Genomic DNA, 18,671 nt, shown 5'->3' on the forward strand with positions numbered 1-18,671 from the left:
TAAATTAGATTGTCAAATAACAATTTGCGGCTAAATTAAATTCAGAATAAAAATTGTGGTTTTTATTACGTAATATAAGAACATTATACATTTAATCACAACTAAAGTTCATAAACTATCTTTTTACAAAGTTTAAATCTTTTTTATTTACTTAGATTTTCTAACAAACTTTGTCAAAATACAAAAATGAATATAAGTGGTTTTGACAAAAACCTTTCAGTTATCAATAACTTATATAAAATATATTATAAAAAATTTAATTTTAATTATTAGTATATAAAATTATTGTGTTTTTTTGGATTATAATTCTGTTTTGAATACTGGTTTCTCAAAGTAAGCAAAACTACAAAAGGAAAAAAAAAAATTAAATTAACCATAATAAAGTCGAAATCTAACACAATGGGTGCTTTTGAAAATAAGTCAGGAAAGTCCTGACTTGTAATAAATAAATTTACTTAGAAAATTCATTAACTAATGTGTTCATTTTTAAGGTCAAGTATATTAAGGTATTTCTTTGAAATAAAATTTTTGTATTTTATATTTTTTCAAAACTCTTCAACTTTACAATGATTAATAAAAATAATTTATATTCTAACATATTTTACTTTTATTTACGGTTACATTACATATTTTTTAATGACTTAAGATGAACCTATATTAGTTAGAATAAAGTTTTACGTAATATATATAAAGATTTAAAATTTAAACAAAACTTATTTAGTATTTATAACCATCTATTAGTTTAACAAACTATTAATCGAGATACGCTGGGGCCGCAGTGGAATTTGACACAACTTTATACTTTGTATAGTAGCTAAAATTAAAGCAACCAATTTTTTGAGCATTAAATTTTAGAAAAGACTAAGATAAGTATTTTTGTGAAAATCAGCCTTATTTGCATGAATTCTCAAGACTTCGAATAAAATTTTTCAAGTTATTAAACATCCCTTTTAATTGATTGTACACAACACTTAAACTGATTAAAGTTATGAATAATTGAGGTAAAAATAATAGCTTCTTTAGTTTTTAATCTTAACTTTCTTATCTTTTGTTTATTAGTTTTTTAAAATCCGCTTTACCTAATTTAACATAAAACAATTTCACTAAAACTTATTTAACTTTAAAGCATCTAACTACATATATTGTACACAAATAATAAAACTATTGAGCGCTATAAAACACCACAAAAGTTTTTAAGAACTTTTGATTTGTTTTATTGCTAATAAAAAATATTTCTGTAGTAAGAATTAGCAAAAAATAAAAAACCCTACATACATTTATTAGCAAATTTACGTTAAAGTTTATATAGTTGCTTGAAAGTAATAAGATTTAACTTATAATTTGAGCTTATCCTTTCAAGTTTAAAGTTGTACAAAAATAAACCATTTTTATAATTAAAACTTTAATCTTAATATATAGCCAAATTTCAAACACATTATATAGTAGAATTTTAAAAGTTAAAATATAGTTGTCATATGATTTTTGGGTTATTTAAACTATGTGTAACATTTTAAATACTCTTAAACAAATTAAACGTGAACATGAAACGTCTTAATATATTTTTTTCTATTTGTACATTATAGTCTATTAAACACGATAAAGTGACCGAAGCTAAAAAGTGTGGTCAAATAATTTGATGTGTAGAAATACCTTTCGGTAACCGAGTAGACTTACAAGTTTTCACAAATTAGCATAATGAGTTTTGAAAAAACAGCACGTATCAGATTGACTGATTATTTTTTTTGTAGTATATAAGAAATATATACTTAAATATTTTTTATTAAAAAGGTACGTGTATATGCAGGATTTTTTCTTTAGTTTTTTTAATAACTTTTGCCGCTGAAAACTAAAATCTTATGCTAAAAGTTACAATTTTGTGTGAAAACACATAGTTAATATTTATTAAAACTTTTATTTTATAATTAGTTTTTATTTGATAACAAACATCAAAAAACTGACTATATAGAAATTTTGCTCTATCAAAGTTTTTAGGTAGTTTTATAAACTAATTAGCTGTTTTTTTGTAAGTTTTAATACTAACTGTTACACAGTAAGTATTAAATTAAAAGTAAAACTTTTTAAACTAAAAAGTCATTTAGGGGAATACTAAAAACAAAAATATATTTTGTAGTTTTTGTAGTTTTTAAAGTTTATATAGTTAAAATGTTTAAGTTATAAAGTGTTGCAAAGTACTTATCTTGCATCTTAGAACATTTAAAAACTAACATTTTAGTTTTAACTAAGATACTGTAATTGTCTAACTTTTAAATGAACTAAATAGTGACAATTAAGAAAAAAAAATTGCTTAATACCAATAGGGATTGAATTAAACAAAACATTTAACGAAAACATTAAAAAATATTTTGACATTAGTTACAATTTGATTAACTGTTTGTTTTTTTGATATATTCCAGTTACAAAAAACTATATCAAGATAACTTTTAAAAAGAAAAATTTGTGTTAATATTCTGTTTTTCAAACATTAGTGATAAGCTTTATCACAAATAAACAAGTCAAGAGTTAAATATTTAGTAACAGTTTGACTGTAAAATATTTTTTTATAAAGTTATAATCACATGTTCTAATTGTTATTGTAACGCTAAAAAAATTCACAAAGCATCTTCAGTTTCAAATCTTATCCATTGAGTTGCTACAGTTTCACCATGCATTCCGAAATCCATATCATCGAAACCGTAAACACCGACAGAGTACTTTGTTGCTGCAAGTAAAAAAGTTCGACTCGATTCAGTAAACTAGTAATTGTTAAGCTTAATATTAAATTTTTCGCTGTTTTTTTTATATTCAAGTGCCATTGTACTAATTAATTCTAGCGTTTTAAATGTCAACACCTCTTTTGTAATAACATAAAAAGAGGACAGTTATTTTTTCTGAAAAAAAAAAGCTTTTATAATTATAATTTATACCTGACTGCAAAGATGAAATTTCTGTCCACGTCAAACCGGTATCCTTGTGAACGTCAACATAACCCCAATCCATGTAGTCCGTGCCCTGGTCGTTTTCTTGGTAAACAAAAAGCTGAAAGCTCAGTATGTTGTCACCGGAGAATATAATGAGCTCAGTGCTGTTATGCCCAACTTTGTCAATGAAAACTTGCATGTGATTTCCTGGGTCCGGTTCAGTTGCGTTTTCAACTGGTTTGGTGGTTGGTTGAGCAGTCGTCTTTATTGGTTTTTCGCCTGCAGTTTTGAATAGTTAACAATTTTCAACATGTTTTGGAACAAAGCTTTCAAAAAACAAATAAAAGTTATAACTACATTTGAGTAGTCGTCTTGATGAAGTTTTAGTTTAGAAATACAACTTTTCGTAGTGATAATCAGCTTAAAGTAAATATAGTTTGTAATTACAAAACATAAGCGAGTTGCCGTTTTAGATTTTTTTTAGTTACAGTAAAAAGTAGTAACTACACATTTAACTATAAACACTAAAATAAAATTTCATAGTTTAAAATATTTTCTTATTTTATTAAAATCCTAAAACTAATTTCATTTCTTAACTCAAAAGCTATATACAGTAAAAAACTACTGAATAATAGTTTTAGTATACAGTATGAACATATTTGTTGCACGTTTACATTATTATTTTTTTTTCAAAATGCCGAACATATAGCTTTAGTAGTGTGTGTAAAACGTAATGTGATTTTTTTTTTCAATTTAATATACTTTTACTAACAATCGATTAAAGTTGTTCAAGTACAATTTATATGTTTGTACATACTTAAGAAGTATATTAATTAAACACCTATTGTTTTAAAATTGATATTTTCGGTGGCAACAGTTTCTCCATGCATTCCATAATCCATATCATTAAAGCCAGATACTTCAATTTCGTAGTTTGTTCCTGTATAATTAGTAATAACTTCATAAATAAATATCAAACCTATGTTCTAAAAAATTCTTTTAATTTTTCTTACTGAATATTTATAAGTTTTCGTTTCGCTGCCAATTAATTTTATGTTAAGGGTGTACTAAACTAAGTATAATTTTTTTTTCAATACTTTAATATATATTTAATAAATAAATAAAATAATTTTTCATAGCTATGATAAAAGCTAAAGTCTTATCTTAAAATTTTTATTACCTTTTTGTTCAAAGTTAATAATAAGTCAATTTAAACATTTTGTAAACAACTTAGATGTTTTGCCATTCAATTTTTTATTTCAAATTATTTTTTTATGCAACTCTTTTATTACAAAACAGCATTGACGAAAAAAGTATTTTTTATTAATAAAAAACTGATAAAAATTAACTTTAATACAAAAAAGTTAGCAGTACAACAATCGTGAACTTAAATATAGTACTTTATAAAAAAAACATTCATTCATTTTTGTCTAATAAGATTATAAAACTTACCAGGTTGCAAATTAGTTATATTTTTCACTCCCCAATCATCCCCAAACATCCCGACGTCTACGATTTGAGCGGACTCTTCCTCGGAGTAGATCCGCAGCTGCAAACTGTAAACATCAGGGCTGTGGTGTATCACCATTTCGGCGAAAGTTTCGTCAACGTTCAGCACGTAGGCTGACACGTAGCTTTGCGAGATTTCATCGTACCTTGTTCCGTTTGCTGTTGAGTTTGCTTGCCAAAAAATGTCAAACTGGACTGCAGTTGCATTGGTTGAAGAATTCGTTGTTTCTAGCTGAGGGTATTCTGAAATGATTCACTTGTTTTTTGTGGTGGTAAAGTTAAAAAGTAAAAAAAATGATATACATGTGTTGAATAGTCTTTTTTGTAATTGAGCTAAGAAACGAAATATATGGTTAAAAAACATATATATAAATGTTGACAATGTCAGAAATGTTGTACTTTATGCTAACAAATTAATTTTATCGTAAAAGTTTAATTCTTTTTACATTTACATAAAATCAAACGATGGTTTAAAAAATATACAAATTTAATGCATACTAATTTAGTTCAAAACGCTTTCAGACAACAGTCCGTCTGCAGTGAATTTATAAAAAACTAAAAGAACTGAAACACATTCATGCAACTAAGTAAATAAAAATGAAAACATATATCATGACGTAGTAATTCAAAACTGTGTATAAAACCAAATTTGTGAAAGCTAGATGATTTTTTACATTAATTCTAATTTATTAATTACTATTATTTACATTAATAATTTTGTATGTATAAGTAAATCCAAATGAAATGAATATAAAAACGACCACTTTTCTGATATAAACTTTAAATTAAAAACTGTTTTAGTAAGGAACTGTCTGATGTAAGTTATTATTAATAAATAGTTACTGTTGTTGGTGAAATAAAGACAAAAAACTGTTTCTAAACAATACTTAAAGTAATTACAAAAACCTATATTAATAAGAAACTGTATGTTACAAACTTCTTATCTTAAAGAAATTCTTTTTACATTTAGTGAATTCCATATAGATAGCCTTTTATTTGTATTGTTTTCAATAAAACTAACAAAAATTATTTAAACGGTTTAAATATCTGCTAAATAATTTTAAGGCTGAAATATTTTTCTACCTACTATATTAGAAAAATTCGTTATAAAAAAATCGTTTGACTAACTTTTATAATTTTTTTTTTAGTAGCTTTACAGTTTTTTATGAATTTAGAAATAACAATTTATCACTAAAAATCTTATCGTTTAAATATACACAAAACGTTGTAACTCAATTAAATTAAAAAGTTTTAACCTCAAACCGAACAAAAAACGCAAAAATTAGTTTTGTGAACTATTTTATTTTCATGCTTAGTTTTTAGTTGTTTTATGTATGCCAAAAACCGTTTTGATACATTGATTTTGTTAATTTTTTTGCACGTTAAAAAAAAGTCTTTAAGTGGTCAAATAGACCAAAATAAGTTAGGATTTAAAAAAATTAAACATTAAGGAATGCATCGAAATAAAAATAATCTACAAATCTATAAAATCTTATTACAGTTATGTTTTATACTACAAAACAATTTTACCCCAAGTATACGTTGTTTCAGACAGCACAGATTTTCCAGTTACTAGAAAGCTGACCAAAACCATTATTGTGATAAACTTCATATTACGTTCAAACTTAAAAATGTTAAAAACTAATCATAAAATTTCTCCACTGTATAAATATAGGAAATTCAAAAATAAAGAAGCATCCAACAAAATATTAATTACAAATATAAATTACTACAAAGACGATTTATGTTTAAACTTTTTGAATTGAAATATCATAATAAATTTAAGTAAAAAAAGTATATGAGAAAAAAAGAACTAAAGTAAAATTATTGCTACAGCAAATGACTGAAACTGTTAAAAAGTTTCTTTATAAGTTAAAAAACCTTAAATTTTGAAAAAAAATTGCTCTAAAAGTACAATTTGCTGAAATAAAAGCAAAAATTAGTAATTTAAAACACCTTATTAATTTAAACTAAACAAAAATAAAATAAAAACTTTTCTTACAATGCAAAACACTAAAAAGGCTTGACTAAATAGAAAAAACTCATGTTTTCTACAAACTTTAAAAAATTAGAAAGGTAATTTGTCAAAGTTTTTCTGAATGTAAAACTTTTCTAAATTATTCTTTGTAAATGTTACTTTAAAAAGCTCCATGTTTTGTTCTCGCTAAATAACATTATCTTGAAGCTTTAGCGGTGAATATATATTTTAAACTTTTTCTTCCTTTTAATGTTATCTTACTATAGGAGAAAAACTTTTTTGATAAAATCAGAACACATTTTACATAAAAAAAACCACTACAAGAAACCAGTACAAATTATTTTTGAAACATTTATTACACGATTATCGGTGGTTTAGTACTGAATTTAATCGTCCGCTTTTTTGGTATTGGATGTACTTTTCTCTTACTTTTCAAATAAATAAACGTTTTTCTTAAGTGTTTTATAAATCGGTGGCCGCAAATTAAAGTTTTACGATTTAATACTTTCAATCAAAGTTGAAATGTAGGTCTAACTGTCAAACATTACAAATTAATATTGTGGTTTCAGCCAGTTTTATGATTGATATTTAAAATGTAGTTATAGTGTTTTATAACTTTGTTACCTATAACATTTTTCAGAATAAAGAAACGTTTTTTTTTGTAATTATTTATGGAATAATTTGTATTTTAGAAATGCAAAAGTTATGTTTAAGCCTAACTTGCATACTATTAAATATTTAAACAATTTAATTTCAATCAAAGTTGAAATATAGGTCGACCGTCAAACTTCACAAAAAATGTTGTGATTTTAGTTAGTTTGATGATAGATTTTAAAAAGTGTAACTACAGTATTATTTTACTTTGTTACTTTTATAAAGCTGTCAGCTTAATGTTATTTTTAGGAAAGTTTTAGTCGATTTTTTTTTAAAGAATCAGCTAGTTATACAAAATATGAAAATAAAAGTTTATAACCTCTTTTTGTTCATTTAAGTTAAAAGTGTTTTACTTTTTATAAGTCATAAGATATTTTGTAGATATATAGATAAGTGCTGTCTTGAGGTTATAAAACTTTGTAGTTTAGTTTATAACTTCACTAACCGTTTTGTAGGTTTTAAAACTTTAGTTTATTTAAGGAAATAAAAATTAGGTTTTAGATTTGAAGCTACAACATTTTTTATTGGAACAATAAAATGAAATGATTAATGAAACAATAAACTTAATATTTATTTGAAAATAAAACTTTTAATATCTAGAAAACTGAGATAAAAATAATTAGCTAAAATATCAATTTTTGTACTTAAAAAAACGAGTATTTTTACAAAATAAAGTAAGGTCTCTTATTTTTTGTAAAATAGTTTTACTAATACTAGTTGTATATTCTAAACATAATTTAACAAAAAAGTTTATAACTTTAAAATAAAATTTCAAACTATAGTTTTCTTTTTTCTTAGAGCTTCTTATTCAAACTTAGTTTGTGTTACTTTTCTTACAAGGCAACATTTTTAAATAACAACTTGAACTGCCGTTTCTTTAATAGCCTTTCGTTTATATTTGTTCTTATTTTTAAAGCTCTGTATAGTTTAATTTAATTTGATCATCCAGTACTAAAAATTTTGATAGTTATAAGATTGATTTGAAATCTAATAAATTATGTAGTAAATAGAACTCGTTTAACTAACAATGTTATCAATGTCCGCTCGCAGGGCCTGGCAGCCACGACAGAACAAATACTGCCTCTGAGTAACTTGAAATCATCTTAAAATACTGTTACTTACAATACTAGGCAATATTAGAATATCAGAATATCAAATATGCATATCAACATAGGGAATATAAATATATGGAATCAATAACAATAACAAATACTACTAATAATATGAGCATTTTACAGAATCTAATAATTCTAAATTATTATATATAAATAAAGATAACTTAAACTACCACTAATACACTAAATAAATCACTAGTATATTATAAACAACTAGTTTTTACTAAATTTTATTATTAAACAAATTAGAAATGTAAACTTGCAATTAAAGATAATAAAGAGAGATAAACAGTATTTACAAGATAGCAGTTCTCTGAAGCCTTAACATGTTACTTTCAATACATATAATGTCAACTCAAGCCCTATCATTCAACTCTGCCATATAAAAAAGTGTCTTCAAAAAACCACCAAACTTATCTATTGTTACGTAATATCTTTTGATTTTAGCGTTCTTAGAAATAAATAACTATTTTGTACTTTTTCGAATAAGCCCAACATTACATCAAGATGTACAATCTACAACAGGGTTTCCCAAAGTGGGCGATATCGCCCCCCTGGGGGAGATTTTAGTAACTTTGGGGGCGATAACTAGTAAAAGGGCGAATGGGGGCGGTTTTATAACTTTAGGCAGTCTTAAAATTTTTACTTTTTATCTTGTTATTTTACTAGTTTTAGCTTGCCATTAAGTATTTGACCCTGAGGTAAAACTTTAACAAAAGAAGTCCATTTTGTTTACGTAAAGTATATATTTCATTCCGAACATATAGATAAGAATGTAAAGTTTTTCAGAATACATCGAGATGAGAAAATAAACAGTGTTAAATCTAGTGATGTACCGGACCCACAATTTCGGGTCCGGCCGGACCCGGATCCGGACTTTTTTTTTAAACTAGAATCCGGCCGGAACCGGATCCGGACTTTTTTTTCAAATTAGAATCCGGCCGGAACCGGATCCGGACTTTTTTTTCAAATTAGAGTCCGGCCGGAACCGGATCCGGACTTTTTTTTCAAATTAGAATCCGGCCGGACCCGGATATCAGACAAAAATGGCAATATCCGGCCGGACCCGGATAGTGAGTCCGGTACATCACTAGAATAAACTAGCCTGAGTCAGAATGAGGTTTTTAAAAACTGAAAAAAAAAAGAACTTTAATCTAATAATAAGTAGAACAGCTAGCCACTAGGTTTACAAATTTAGGTGTTATTTACAATTAAAAATCTGAAATCAAGTTCTTGAACAAAATACACTAGAAAATTAAAAAATATTGAAAACTGGATCAGCTCAAACTCATTCAAAATCTTAAAGAAAACTAGTCTTAGTTTTTATAAAAAACTAAACTAGCCTGAGGCAGTCCAAGATTTTCTAAAATTCCCAAAAACTTTCAAACTAGCAGGGTTGCCACTGTTTAAGTCAATAAAACTAGCTAGAGTGAGTATAAACAAGCCTGAGTCAGAATGAGGTTTTTAAAAACTGAAAAATTACTTTAACCTAATAATCAGTAGAACAGCTAGCAAAGGTTGACAATTTGGTAGTAAAGTTGTGGACTGATTGTGGTACACTTAACTTATTAGTACTACCCATCATAATTAAATCCTACCTTATTTAATTAATATCTAACAAATACTAAATCCTAACTGAGACTTCTTTCTATAATCAGACACGACAGTTTTAAGTGATGAATCTTTTATATAAAACACAACAAGAAATACTATCATATACAAAATTATTAATTACTTTGGTAACACTTTAAAAACTGGAAGCTATTTAAATCTATATCAAAAGACTTAAAACTAAAAACTAAAAATTAAATAAAACTTTTAGTAAACAAGAAACTGTAAAATTTTTAATAAACTATTAAACTATAAACCTGGCTTATATATTTAAACAATTAAACACCTGTTGAAGTATTCACTTTTAAGACAAAACACTACTTACAATAAGCATTCACAAAAACGTTCTAGATATTTTGTTCCTTCAAGCTACACACCAAACTAACTAACTGCTTACATATAAACTGCCTGTCATGTTCTGATGTTTTGTTGCATCAGTATTTAGTTTGAAACATTTCGTCATATGATTCTCATTGGCTCGTATATTCAACCGTATTAACTCTAAATATTCTCTGAGCTCAACTTTAAACAATAAATAATACAAGTATTCATTCCAAAGTTTTCAATTTTACAACATATGTAAAGAGTTGCATTTCATGAAATGTTTATTTATAGTTTAAATGTAAACAAATGAAAGTTAGTCACGTGTAAAAAATGAGCCAATCACGGTAGTTGTTTAATTTTAACTGACGAAAATGACTCTTATTAATTTTCACAGGGTTTGTTTTTGAAAAAATACTTTTCAGTATGCTCTTTTTTACTAACTAGATCCGGGTCCGGCCGGATATCTGTTAGGATCCGGCCGGACCCGGATCCGGACTTTTTTTTCAAATTAGAATCCGGCCGGAACCGGATCCGGACTTTTTTTTCAAATTAGAGTCCGGCCGGATCCGGATATCAGACAAAAATGGCAATATCCGGCCGGACCCGGACCCGGATAGTGAGTCCGGTACATCACTAGTTAAATCACAAACATGTTCGAGAAATCTACACAGAGTATTGAAGATGGACAATTAGCTTCATATTATCTGTCTCTCATAGTTGCTAAACATGGACTGCCTGACACCATGGGGGAAAAAACGTTTACTCCTAACTTAAAAACAGTTCTGGAAAAAGTCATTCATTATAAAAACACAAGTAGTGTTTTACGTTCTATTCCTTTAAGCAACAACACTGTGAAAAGACGTATAGATGAAATGTCAGAGTGTGTTGAACAAAAGTTAGCTCGAATGATGTGCTGCAATATTTTTTTTTTATGCAGGTTGACGAGTCTACTTTGCCGGAAAATAAATGTTTTTTTTTTGTTTGTGTGCGTTTAATAGTTGATGATACAACATACGAAGAACTAGCGTTCTCCCAACTAATGGAAACGCATAGCACAGGAAGGTTTTTGTTTGAAAAATAAAAAAAATATTTTGAAGTAAATAAAATATCTTCAAAAAATCATATAGGAATTGCAACAGATGGTGCTCCGTCTATGATAGGAAATTATCGTGATTTAATCACATACTACAAAGAGTTAAACCTTGATATGTTTACTATTCATTGCGATATACATCGCCAACATTTAGTTGCAAAAAATTTGAGCGTCCGTTTAAATGACACATTATACTTTGTGATAAAAGCTGTCAACGAAATAAAATGGTATACTTTACAAAGTCGTCTGTTTAAACAGCTGTGCAATGACAATGGTGAGGTTTTCGATAAGTTGATAACGTATACATAAGTGAAATGGTTATCAAAAGAAAACTGTTTAGAAAAATTTTGGCTGTTTTTAATTCACTTAATGATTTTTTTTTCTGAAAAGGATAAGGTATTGGCAGACAATCTTGTTAAAAGAAAAATAGACATTGCTTACATGTCAGACTTATATGGTAAAATCAACAATCTGAACAAAACTTTACAAGATAAAAACTTGAACCTTGTGAAAGTCAAAAGTAAGAAAGCCAGTTTCAGAAACAAACTTGAACTGTATGGAAAAAATTTCAAAAATAGTCAGATTTCACAATTTATAAGTTTTGAAAACTTAAAGCTTCAAATAAGTGAAGGTGAAGTAAAAGTTTTTTATCTCACCTGGAACAGCTTAAATGTGATATTGATAAACGGTTTACTGACGTTTTTCAATTAAACGTCACGAAGTGGTTTATAGGTCCCTTCGAAGCAGATCGTTTTGAAGTAAACGTTGACTTACAGGAACCTTTTTCAGACTTACAAACTGACCTTGAACTTCAAGTACATTTTACGAAAGAACGATATCAAAGCTTTTGGACTTAACAAAAACTAAGGCAAAAGTATTCAATCATTTTTGAGGAGGTTAGATTGTTATTTATAGCTTTTCCTTTTAGCTATGTTGTTTATAAAGCTTTCAGATCAGCTATCAACATCTTGAACAAAAGATATAATCTATATATTTGTAAAGGAGCTTGAGGCTTTATTTGAATGATTTAGAACCAGGTATAGAAAAATTTACAAGTTTAGTCTTTATAAGTAAAAAAAAATTGTAAACCATTAAAAGTTTTTGTTTCAAAAAATATATTTTGGCTTTAAAAGAGTATAGATTTGAGGTCCCTATTTGAAATGACTTAAACTATTTCACTAAACAGATTCTTAAAGTCAGTTTTATTTTCTAACTTGATTTATTATTGTTAAAAAATCTGTATATTAATGAATTTCGAACTATTAGTACAACTGTTTTTTGTTTTATCTTAATTCAAAATATTTTGACAATTAAAATATGGTGTTTATTTTAACATTTCAACCCCAGCTTTTAATTTTTCACTATTTTTCTCTGTTTAATTAGTATAGCTTGATAGCTAGAAAACAAATTCATTTTTGAACAGAGTTAAATAAGCCATCGAAAAGACTGCTACAGTTACAAAACAAAATTTTTATCTAATAAATTTTTTTTAAATTTATTGCTTTCTTCTGTTCACAAAATTAACTGTAAAACCTTTATTTTTATTTTTTAATTTAAATAAAGAAAATAAAACATTGCTAGGATTAAGGTATAATTTTTTAAAGGTTATTCCAAGTCAAATACTGTTTAATGGTATTCTACTACGAAACATATAGTTTAAAATGTTAAAAATTAAATTGTTAACTTTACAACTAACTTGCTTATAATATCTTTCAGCATTGAAATTTTTTGTTTTTCTGCATTAATAGAAGCTATTAATAAAACCACTTTTTATGTTAGATAACCAACCAGTTGGTCAAACTTTCTAAAACTAGATCAGCAATTATGTTTTAATATTTATTTCATTATGTTTAAAATAAACTATTTATTTATTTGTAGTTTTTTTTACTCTATGGTAAAGTAATTTTAGAATATGCCTATTTATAAAATAATTTAAGTATATTGTGCGACTTAAATAAGTTACTTAGCATTCACTTCTAAATGTCAAAATTTCGTTATATAAAAGATTATTATAATGTCTGGTTTCAGTTAAGATTTTAGATGAGTAACGTATGGTCCAGATCCAGTCAAATTTCGGCCCGCTAAGTAACTTGAAACTACTAGTGAAAATCAAATAAAATTTAGCTTTTTGATACTTAATACTTTGAAATACGCTTCCAATTTGGTTTTCAGTTCACAAGAGTACTTTCTAGATCACAATAATAGTAAACCAATTTATTACAATTTTGTTCCAGTTTTATAATTTTCTTATATGTTAGTATTTTAAAATATGCAGCCCGCAAGTATTTTTTTTTAACAAGTCGACACAAGAAAGGGTTTTTAGTAAAAATGACTTGCTGACTACAAAAGTTGTGCCCAACTAACCTAAAGGTTTTATTAGTTTCATAACAATTCATATTTAAACAGATTTGATATTACAAATAAACAGATTACAAATGGCTTTTTAGTATTTAAGTATTTTAATACATGGGCTTATAAAAAAATAACTGTAAATTATTTTTTCAAGCCCTGTAAATTACTTTGAACACAGCCCAAAAATGCGTGCATAAGGAGTTCCAGACTAAATTACATTTCTAATACAACTTTTTTGTCTCAAAAGTGCGTACTCAAGGAAAAAAAATCTTTATAAAATCGTGGGGGGGGGGGCGATTTTTTTTTAATTTCTGAAAAGGGGGCAATTTAGTAAATGAGTTTGGGAAACCCTGATCTACAATGTTTAAAATAGTCGTACGCTTTTTGTAGACGACTAAATTGAAAAAAATACTGATAAATAATTTAAAAGAAAACTCTTAAGTTCAAAACTGTTTTTTGTTGCAAAAACAAGTTTGGATTTTAGTTTTAATATAAACTTTCAAAAGCTTAAATTTAATTATGTTTGTAATGTTTTTACATTAAGTTAACCAAAGTACTAGTTTTGTTGAAATTGTGAATTGATCTCTAGATTTGTTATTTTAGGTTTTGTTGTTTAATTTCCTCTTTAATTACCGCTTACATATCATTAGATATGTCTATAGTTAGTAAGACAAGCTAATTACTAACTTCGATAAATTTTTCGTTTGTAGTTTCTTGAGTAAAACATATTTCGTTATCCATCGTAGCTTTACAATGTAAGACAAAGTCTTCATATTGTCAATAAAAACAGGACTTAAGTTTATATTTAAATATTTTATAAAAAAGTAAAGAACTGAATCACTTATTGAAATTCTGTACTCTCTTTTAGTAGTATTTTCAAACTATTTTAAAGTTTAAACATTTTTATGTACATGAGAAATTCTAAAAAGTTATGTAATAGAAACTTATGTAAGTTTCAAAAATTTATTACAAGGAGCTAGTTCACAAAAAACTCTACTATTGAACAAAAAAAAATTGCGCAACCCAACTGAAATATTTTGAGTACATATTTTTTTAGAAGTTCACTTTTAGTTAGGTACGCTTTTTATGCTGTGCTCTCAAGCGAAACTTCAGTTTTTACTCTTTTATATGTATAAATTAAACAACTTTATAATTTTTGTTTATATAAACAATGAATATAAATTTTTCATTATGATGCAATTAACCACTAAAAACTATGTTTAACTAAAATGTACGTTGTTCACCATGAAAGTTTTAGCAGTTTTAAAATGGCGTTGAAATATCATAATAATTAAAGATAAATGATGGTGTTTTAAACTGCATCTATACGAAAAACCTGGAAATCTAAACAAATTTAACATTTAACATAAAAGTGTTCTAACTTAGTTCAGAAAATGTTCGAATGTATTGAATTCTTTTGTTATTAAACCGAGATAATTGAAAATTCTCTTCTTTTGTTATTATATAAGACTAGCAGTAAAAACAAAAGTACAATAATTAATATATAGCCGAATTTGGATCTAAATGAAAAAGTCCGATTTCAAGAGTCTAGTAGGTCGCTAATTTAAACCTGTTTACCCCTTTTTGTTTTGAACATATTACTTGAAATAAAATGTTTACTGTTATGTAACATAAGCATATAAAACACATTTGAAAAGTGGTTATGTTTCACCAGTGAAAAAAATCTAAGTTAATTTAACAAAATCAAAACTAATATACAAAATCAAACCTTTCTAAAGCAGATATTAATTTTATTTCATATATATATATATATAGAACTAAAATACACAAAATAAACTTTTGCTTGGGACAGCTGTTTCTGCGTTTAATACGCGTCTTCAGCCAAGTTTTATTCAATGAAAAACAAACTTGTAAGTACAGCAATAAAATTATTCAAAATTAGGTATTACGTAATAATAGAATAGATAGTTAATTTTTGACAAAATTATTAACAGAGTTTTTAGATAAATTGCTTTCGATAATGTATGCAGCCAGTTTGTAATTCGTTTCTTTTGTTTAGAGATTCAGATTTTTTAACTTTTAAAATTTCGATTTTTTCCGCATTGCACAATTTACATCCGTTTTTTTAATTATACTTATTTTTCGTATATATATATATATAACAGTTGCCCGTAAAAGTTTAAACTAAATAGTAATTATATATAACCGTGGTTAACAACTTTTATTTGAAAAAATCCATACTATGAGTTTTGTTAACACTTTTTCTTTATGAAGGTATTAGTTTAAACTTTTTTCACTTTGAAAAAACAAAACTGTAGAAATTTAAGGTTACATTTTATTGAAATAACGTGTTACAAAGCGTATAAATATGTTTTCCAAAAATAAAAGTAATAGGTATTTTTATATAGAGATAACTAAAGAACTTTAATTAAAGTATGTTGATGGATATTTGTGGTTTATTTAAAGCTTTGATGTTCATGGGCGTTCAAAATAAACGAAACAAAGGACTTAAAAACAGTTCGATCAGCCATCTTAGCAATCAACTTCCAGTTCAAGTACGTGCTGTAAATTTTCCATGTGGTTCAACACAAAGTATATTTTGAACAATCAGTGCACTCTCCACCCTCTTTTGGTAAATCGTAAACGTACAAGCTTCCAGTTTCGTCGATAACAGCAACATGCAAAACCTTATTTATAGTTATGAACGCGCAAACATTCTTTTCGTTTGCAAATGGAAGTTTAATGGTAGCAAAATCGCGTTCCTGGCTCAAAATATCAGGGACGACTGCAGGCGCAAACGTGGACGCCCACTGGGTCCAAGGTGAGTAAAAGTTGTTTGAATTGGCTTCTGTTAATTGTTTTGATTGGTGTGAAGTTGTGTTGTTTGCATTATCAAGTTTAAATATGTGAACAGTCTTAGTATTACTTGACATTAAGAGTAAGCTTGAGTCTTGACTAAAAGCTAACGTTCCTACAGAGACATATCTCACAGTACCTCTTCTAAATTGAAAAAGTTTTTGACCGTCAGGAACTTTTTCAATTTAGAAGAGGTACTGTGAGATTTTACAGAGGTAGTGGCTATCATTTTAGCAGTTGGGTCAAATTCCATAGCAGCTAGAGCACTTGCATGAGCTACAATTAAATTAGTATTGCTGCTTTCACTTATATTATACAGTTGGACATATCCTGAAGTACTACTTGCTGGATAAGCTAAGTACAAACTGTCATTATTCAAACTAAGGCAGCAAAGTCCTTGACGGTTTTGTGGTATGTTGTCGATTGAAAACAGAAGTTTCATTTCTGCAACGTTGTATATTAGAATTGAGTGTTCAATAACAACAGCAAGGTGCAATTTGCTGAATTTCACAGACATTACTGAGCCTGAAAAATCCAGGTTACAAATTTTTTTACCTCTTTTTACATTTAAAACTGTCAGTATTTTCGGTGAACTTGAGCTTACAAAAGCAACCAACGAAGTTGAAAAATAACTTTCAAATATGCACAAATCTGTGTAATTACCCGTATAAGTACTTGAAACTAAGCTGTTTTTATTAAAGTTCTTCACATCATACAAATAGTAACCAGTACTAGTAGCTGTTGCAAATGTAGTGCATTTTTGGTTGAAACTCGCAAGCATAACTTTACTTTTTGGATTAGAACTCTGGCTACCAAGATTGTAGTCGGCTGGCAAAGCATCCATTATGTTTTGTATTATATATGACTTACTAGAAAACGTGTAAAAATAAACAGTATTTTTTTTTAATATATAAAGTTTTAAAGTATAACAAAACTTAAATATTTAGCGCTTATTTTTATAGTTAGTAAACTAAACAATATTTTTAATTTTATTGACATTAATTACTTTTTAGGAATAATATATGTATAAAAAATGTTAAATATTTACTTAAAATATTTTTGTAATACTTCATCTTATTCAAACATTTAAAAATTTAATATTTAAAGTATTGTTTTGTAGGATTTTTTCTAAAAACTTTGGTTTAATCATTGTAACTAAGCATCTAAAAGTATTCGTATTTACTCATCAAAAACTTAAATCTATATTTGTAAAGCTTAGGTACGAAGCTAAACAAGCTAAATTTAAAAACCGCTGTTAATATCTTTGTCTAAACTATTTGTTAAAATTTGATATTTCTTCACTCTTTGAAATGTTTAATTTTTTAACTTTAAAGCCATGAAGTAAAGTTAAAATTTTTAAGATCTAGTTTATCTTGAATAAACAAATATCAACACTTCTTAGAAATTTAATTAAAATTATTTGGTTGTTAGTGGATAGATAGATAATTAGAAAATTTTTCTTTAACGATAGCTAACCAAAGATGTTACATCATGTGTAACTTCACCAAGCGCTCTGATGACTTAACATTTGATTATCAAAAATTAGCAAAAAATATATTATATATATATATATATATATATATCTTTTATCTAAACATAAAAATGTTGAAGGTACTTTTTTTTCTAAAAGGCTTTATCTACATTAATAATAAAAAAATGAGAAAATGTTTATACTAAATTTAAAATCAAGTGTTTATCGACAATGCAACTAAAAAAAAAACTAACAACCTAGTTATTTAAATACTTTATATTTTCAAATTTTAGAGATAACACTGCCTGAACGTAACTTAGTATGTTACTAAAGTTTACTAATAGGTATAAATTTATACTTGAAATATTAGATTAAATGTTGTTTATTTTTGTTATGATAAGCTTAAATTATTAGTAAACCTTAAAAAAATAGATTTAATATATAAACAAACAATGCACTAAAATTAGTTTTTATTTACGTTGTGTTCTAAAACTTATTTTTTAAAGACTTAATGGTTAGTAATTCATTGTGATTATTTACTTAACAATACTTACTAATCTTAAATAAAGGTTACCTAAGTGAGTTTAAGTACTTAACTATTTAAAAACGTTAGAGTCATAAATTGCAAAAAAAATTATTTATACACCTATTAATCTAATAGGCTTTTGAGCTTTAAAATAAAAAAAAAATAGATAAAATTCTACAATATAACACAACTAAACTTAACTTTAAAAGCTAAATAGATAAGTATGTATAGATTTCAAACAAAAATTTGTCAATGCTTAAAGCTGGTTGAAAAATAAGGTCGCAATCTTAATTTGAAAATATA

The 18,671-nt window shown here is 26.4% G+C and overlaps 2 protein-coding genes across 2 annotated transcripts; both read right to left on the bottom strand.

The window, feature by feature from the left end:
* Positions 1-2,390: 2,390 nt before the first annotated feature.
* Positions 2,391-6,090, bottom strand: LOC145834845 (uncharacterized). The gene is made up of 5 exons (XM_082942362.1): positions 5,958-6,090; positions 4,371-4,670; positions 3,760-3,858; positions 2,925-3,197; positions 2,391-2,719 (listed from the first exon to the last, which is right to left on the bottom strand). Exons 1-5 carry the CDS (start codon positions 6,037-6,039, stop codon positions 2,610-2,612), a joined length of 864 nt encoding a protein of 287 aa, XP_082798488.1. The 5' UTR covers positions 6,040-6,090; the 3' UTR covers positions 2,391-2,609.
* A 10,007-nt stretch (positions 6,091-16,097) lies between these two features.
* Positions 16,098-17,215, bottom strand: LOC145833531 (WD repeat domain phosphoinositide-interacting protein 2-like). Its single transcript, XM_082940702.1, has 3 exons — positions 17,035-17,215; positions 16,570-16,815; positions 16,098-16,363 (listed from the first exon to the last, which is right to left on the bottom strand). Exons 1-3 carry the CDS (start codon positions 17,213-17,215, stop codon positions 16,098-16,100), a joined length of 693 nt encoding a protein of 230 aa, XP_082796828.1.
* Between the last annotated feature and the right edge of the window lie 1,456 nt (positions 17,216-18,671).

The sequence above is a fragment of the Thalia democratica genome, chromosome 4, assembly GCF_965202585.1.
Source record: "Thalia democratica chromosome 4, ktThaDemo2.hap1.1, whole genome shotgun sequence".
NCBI lineage: Eukaryota > Metazoa > Chordata > Thaliacea > Salpida > Salpidae > Thalia > Thalia democratica.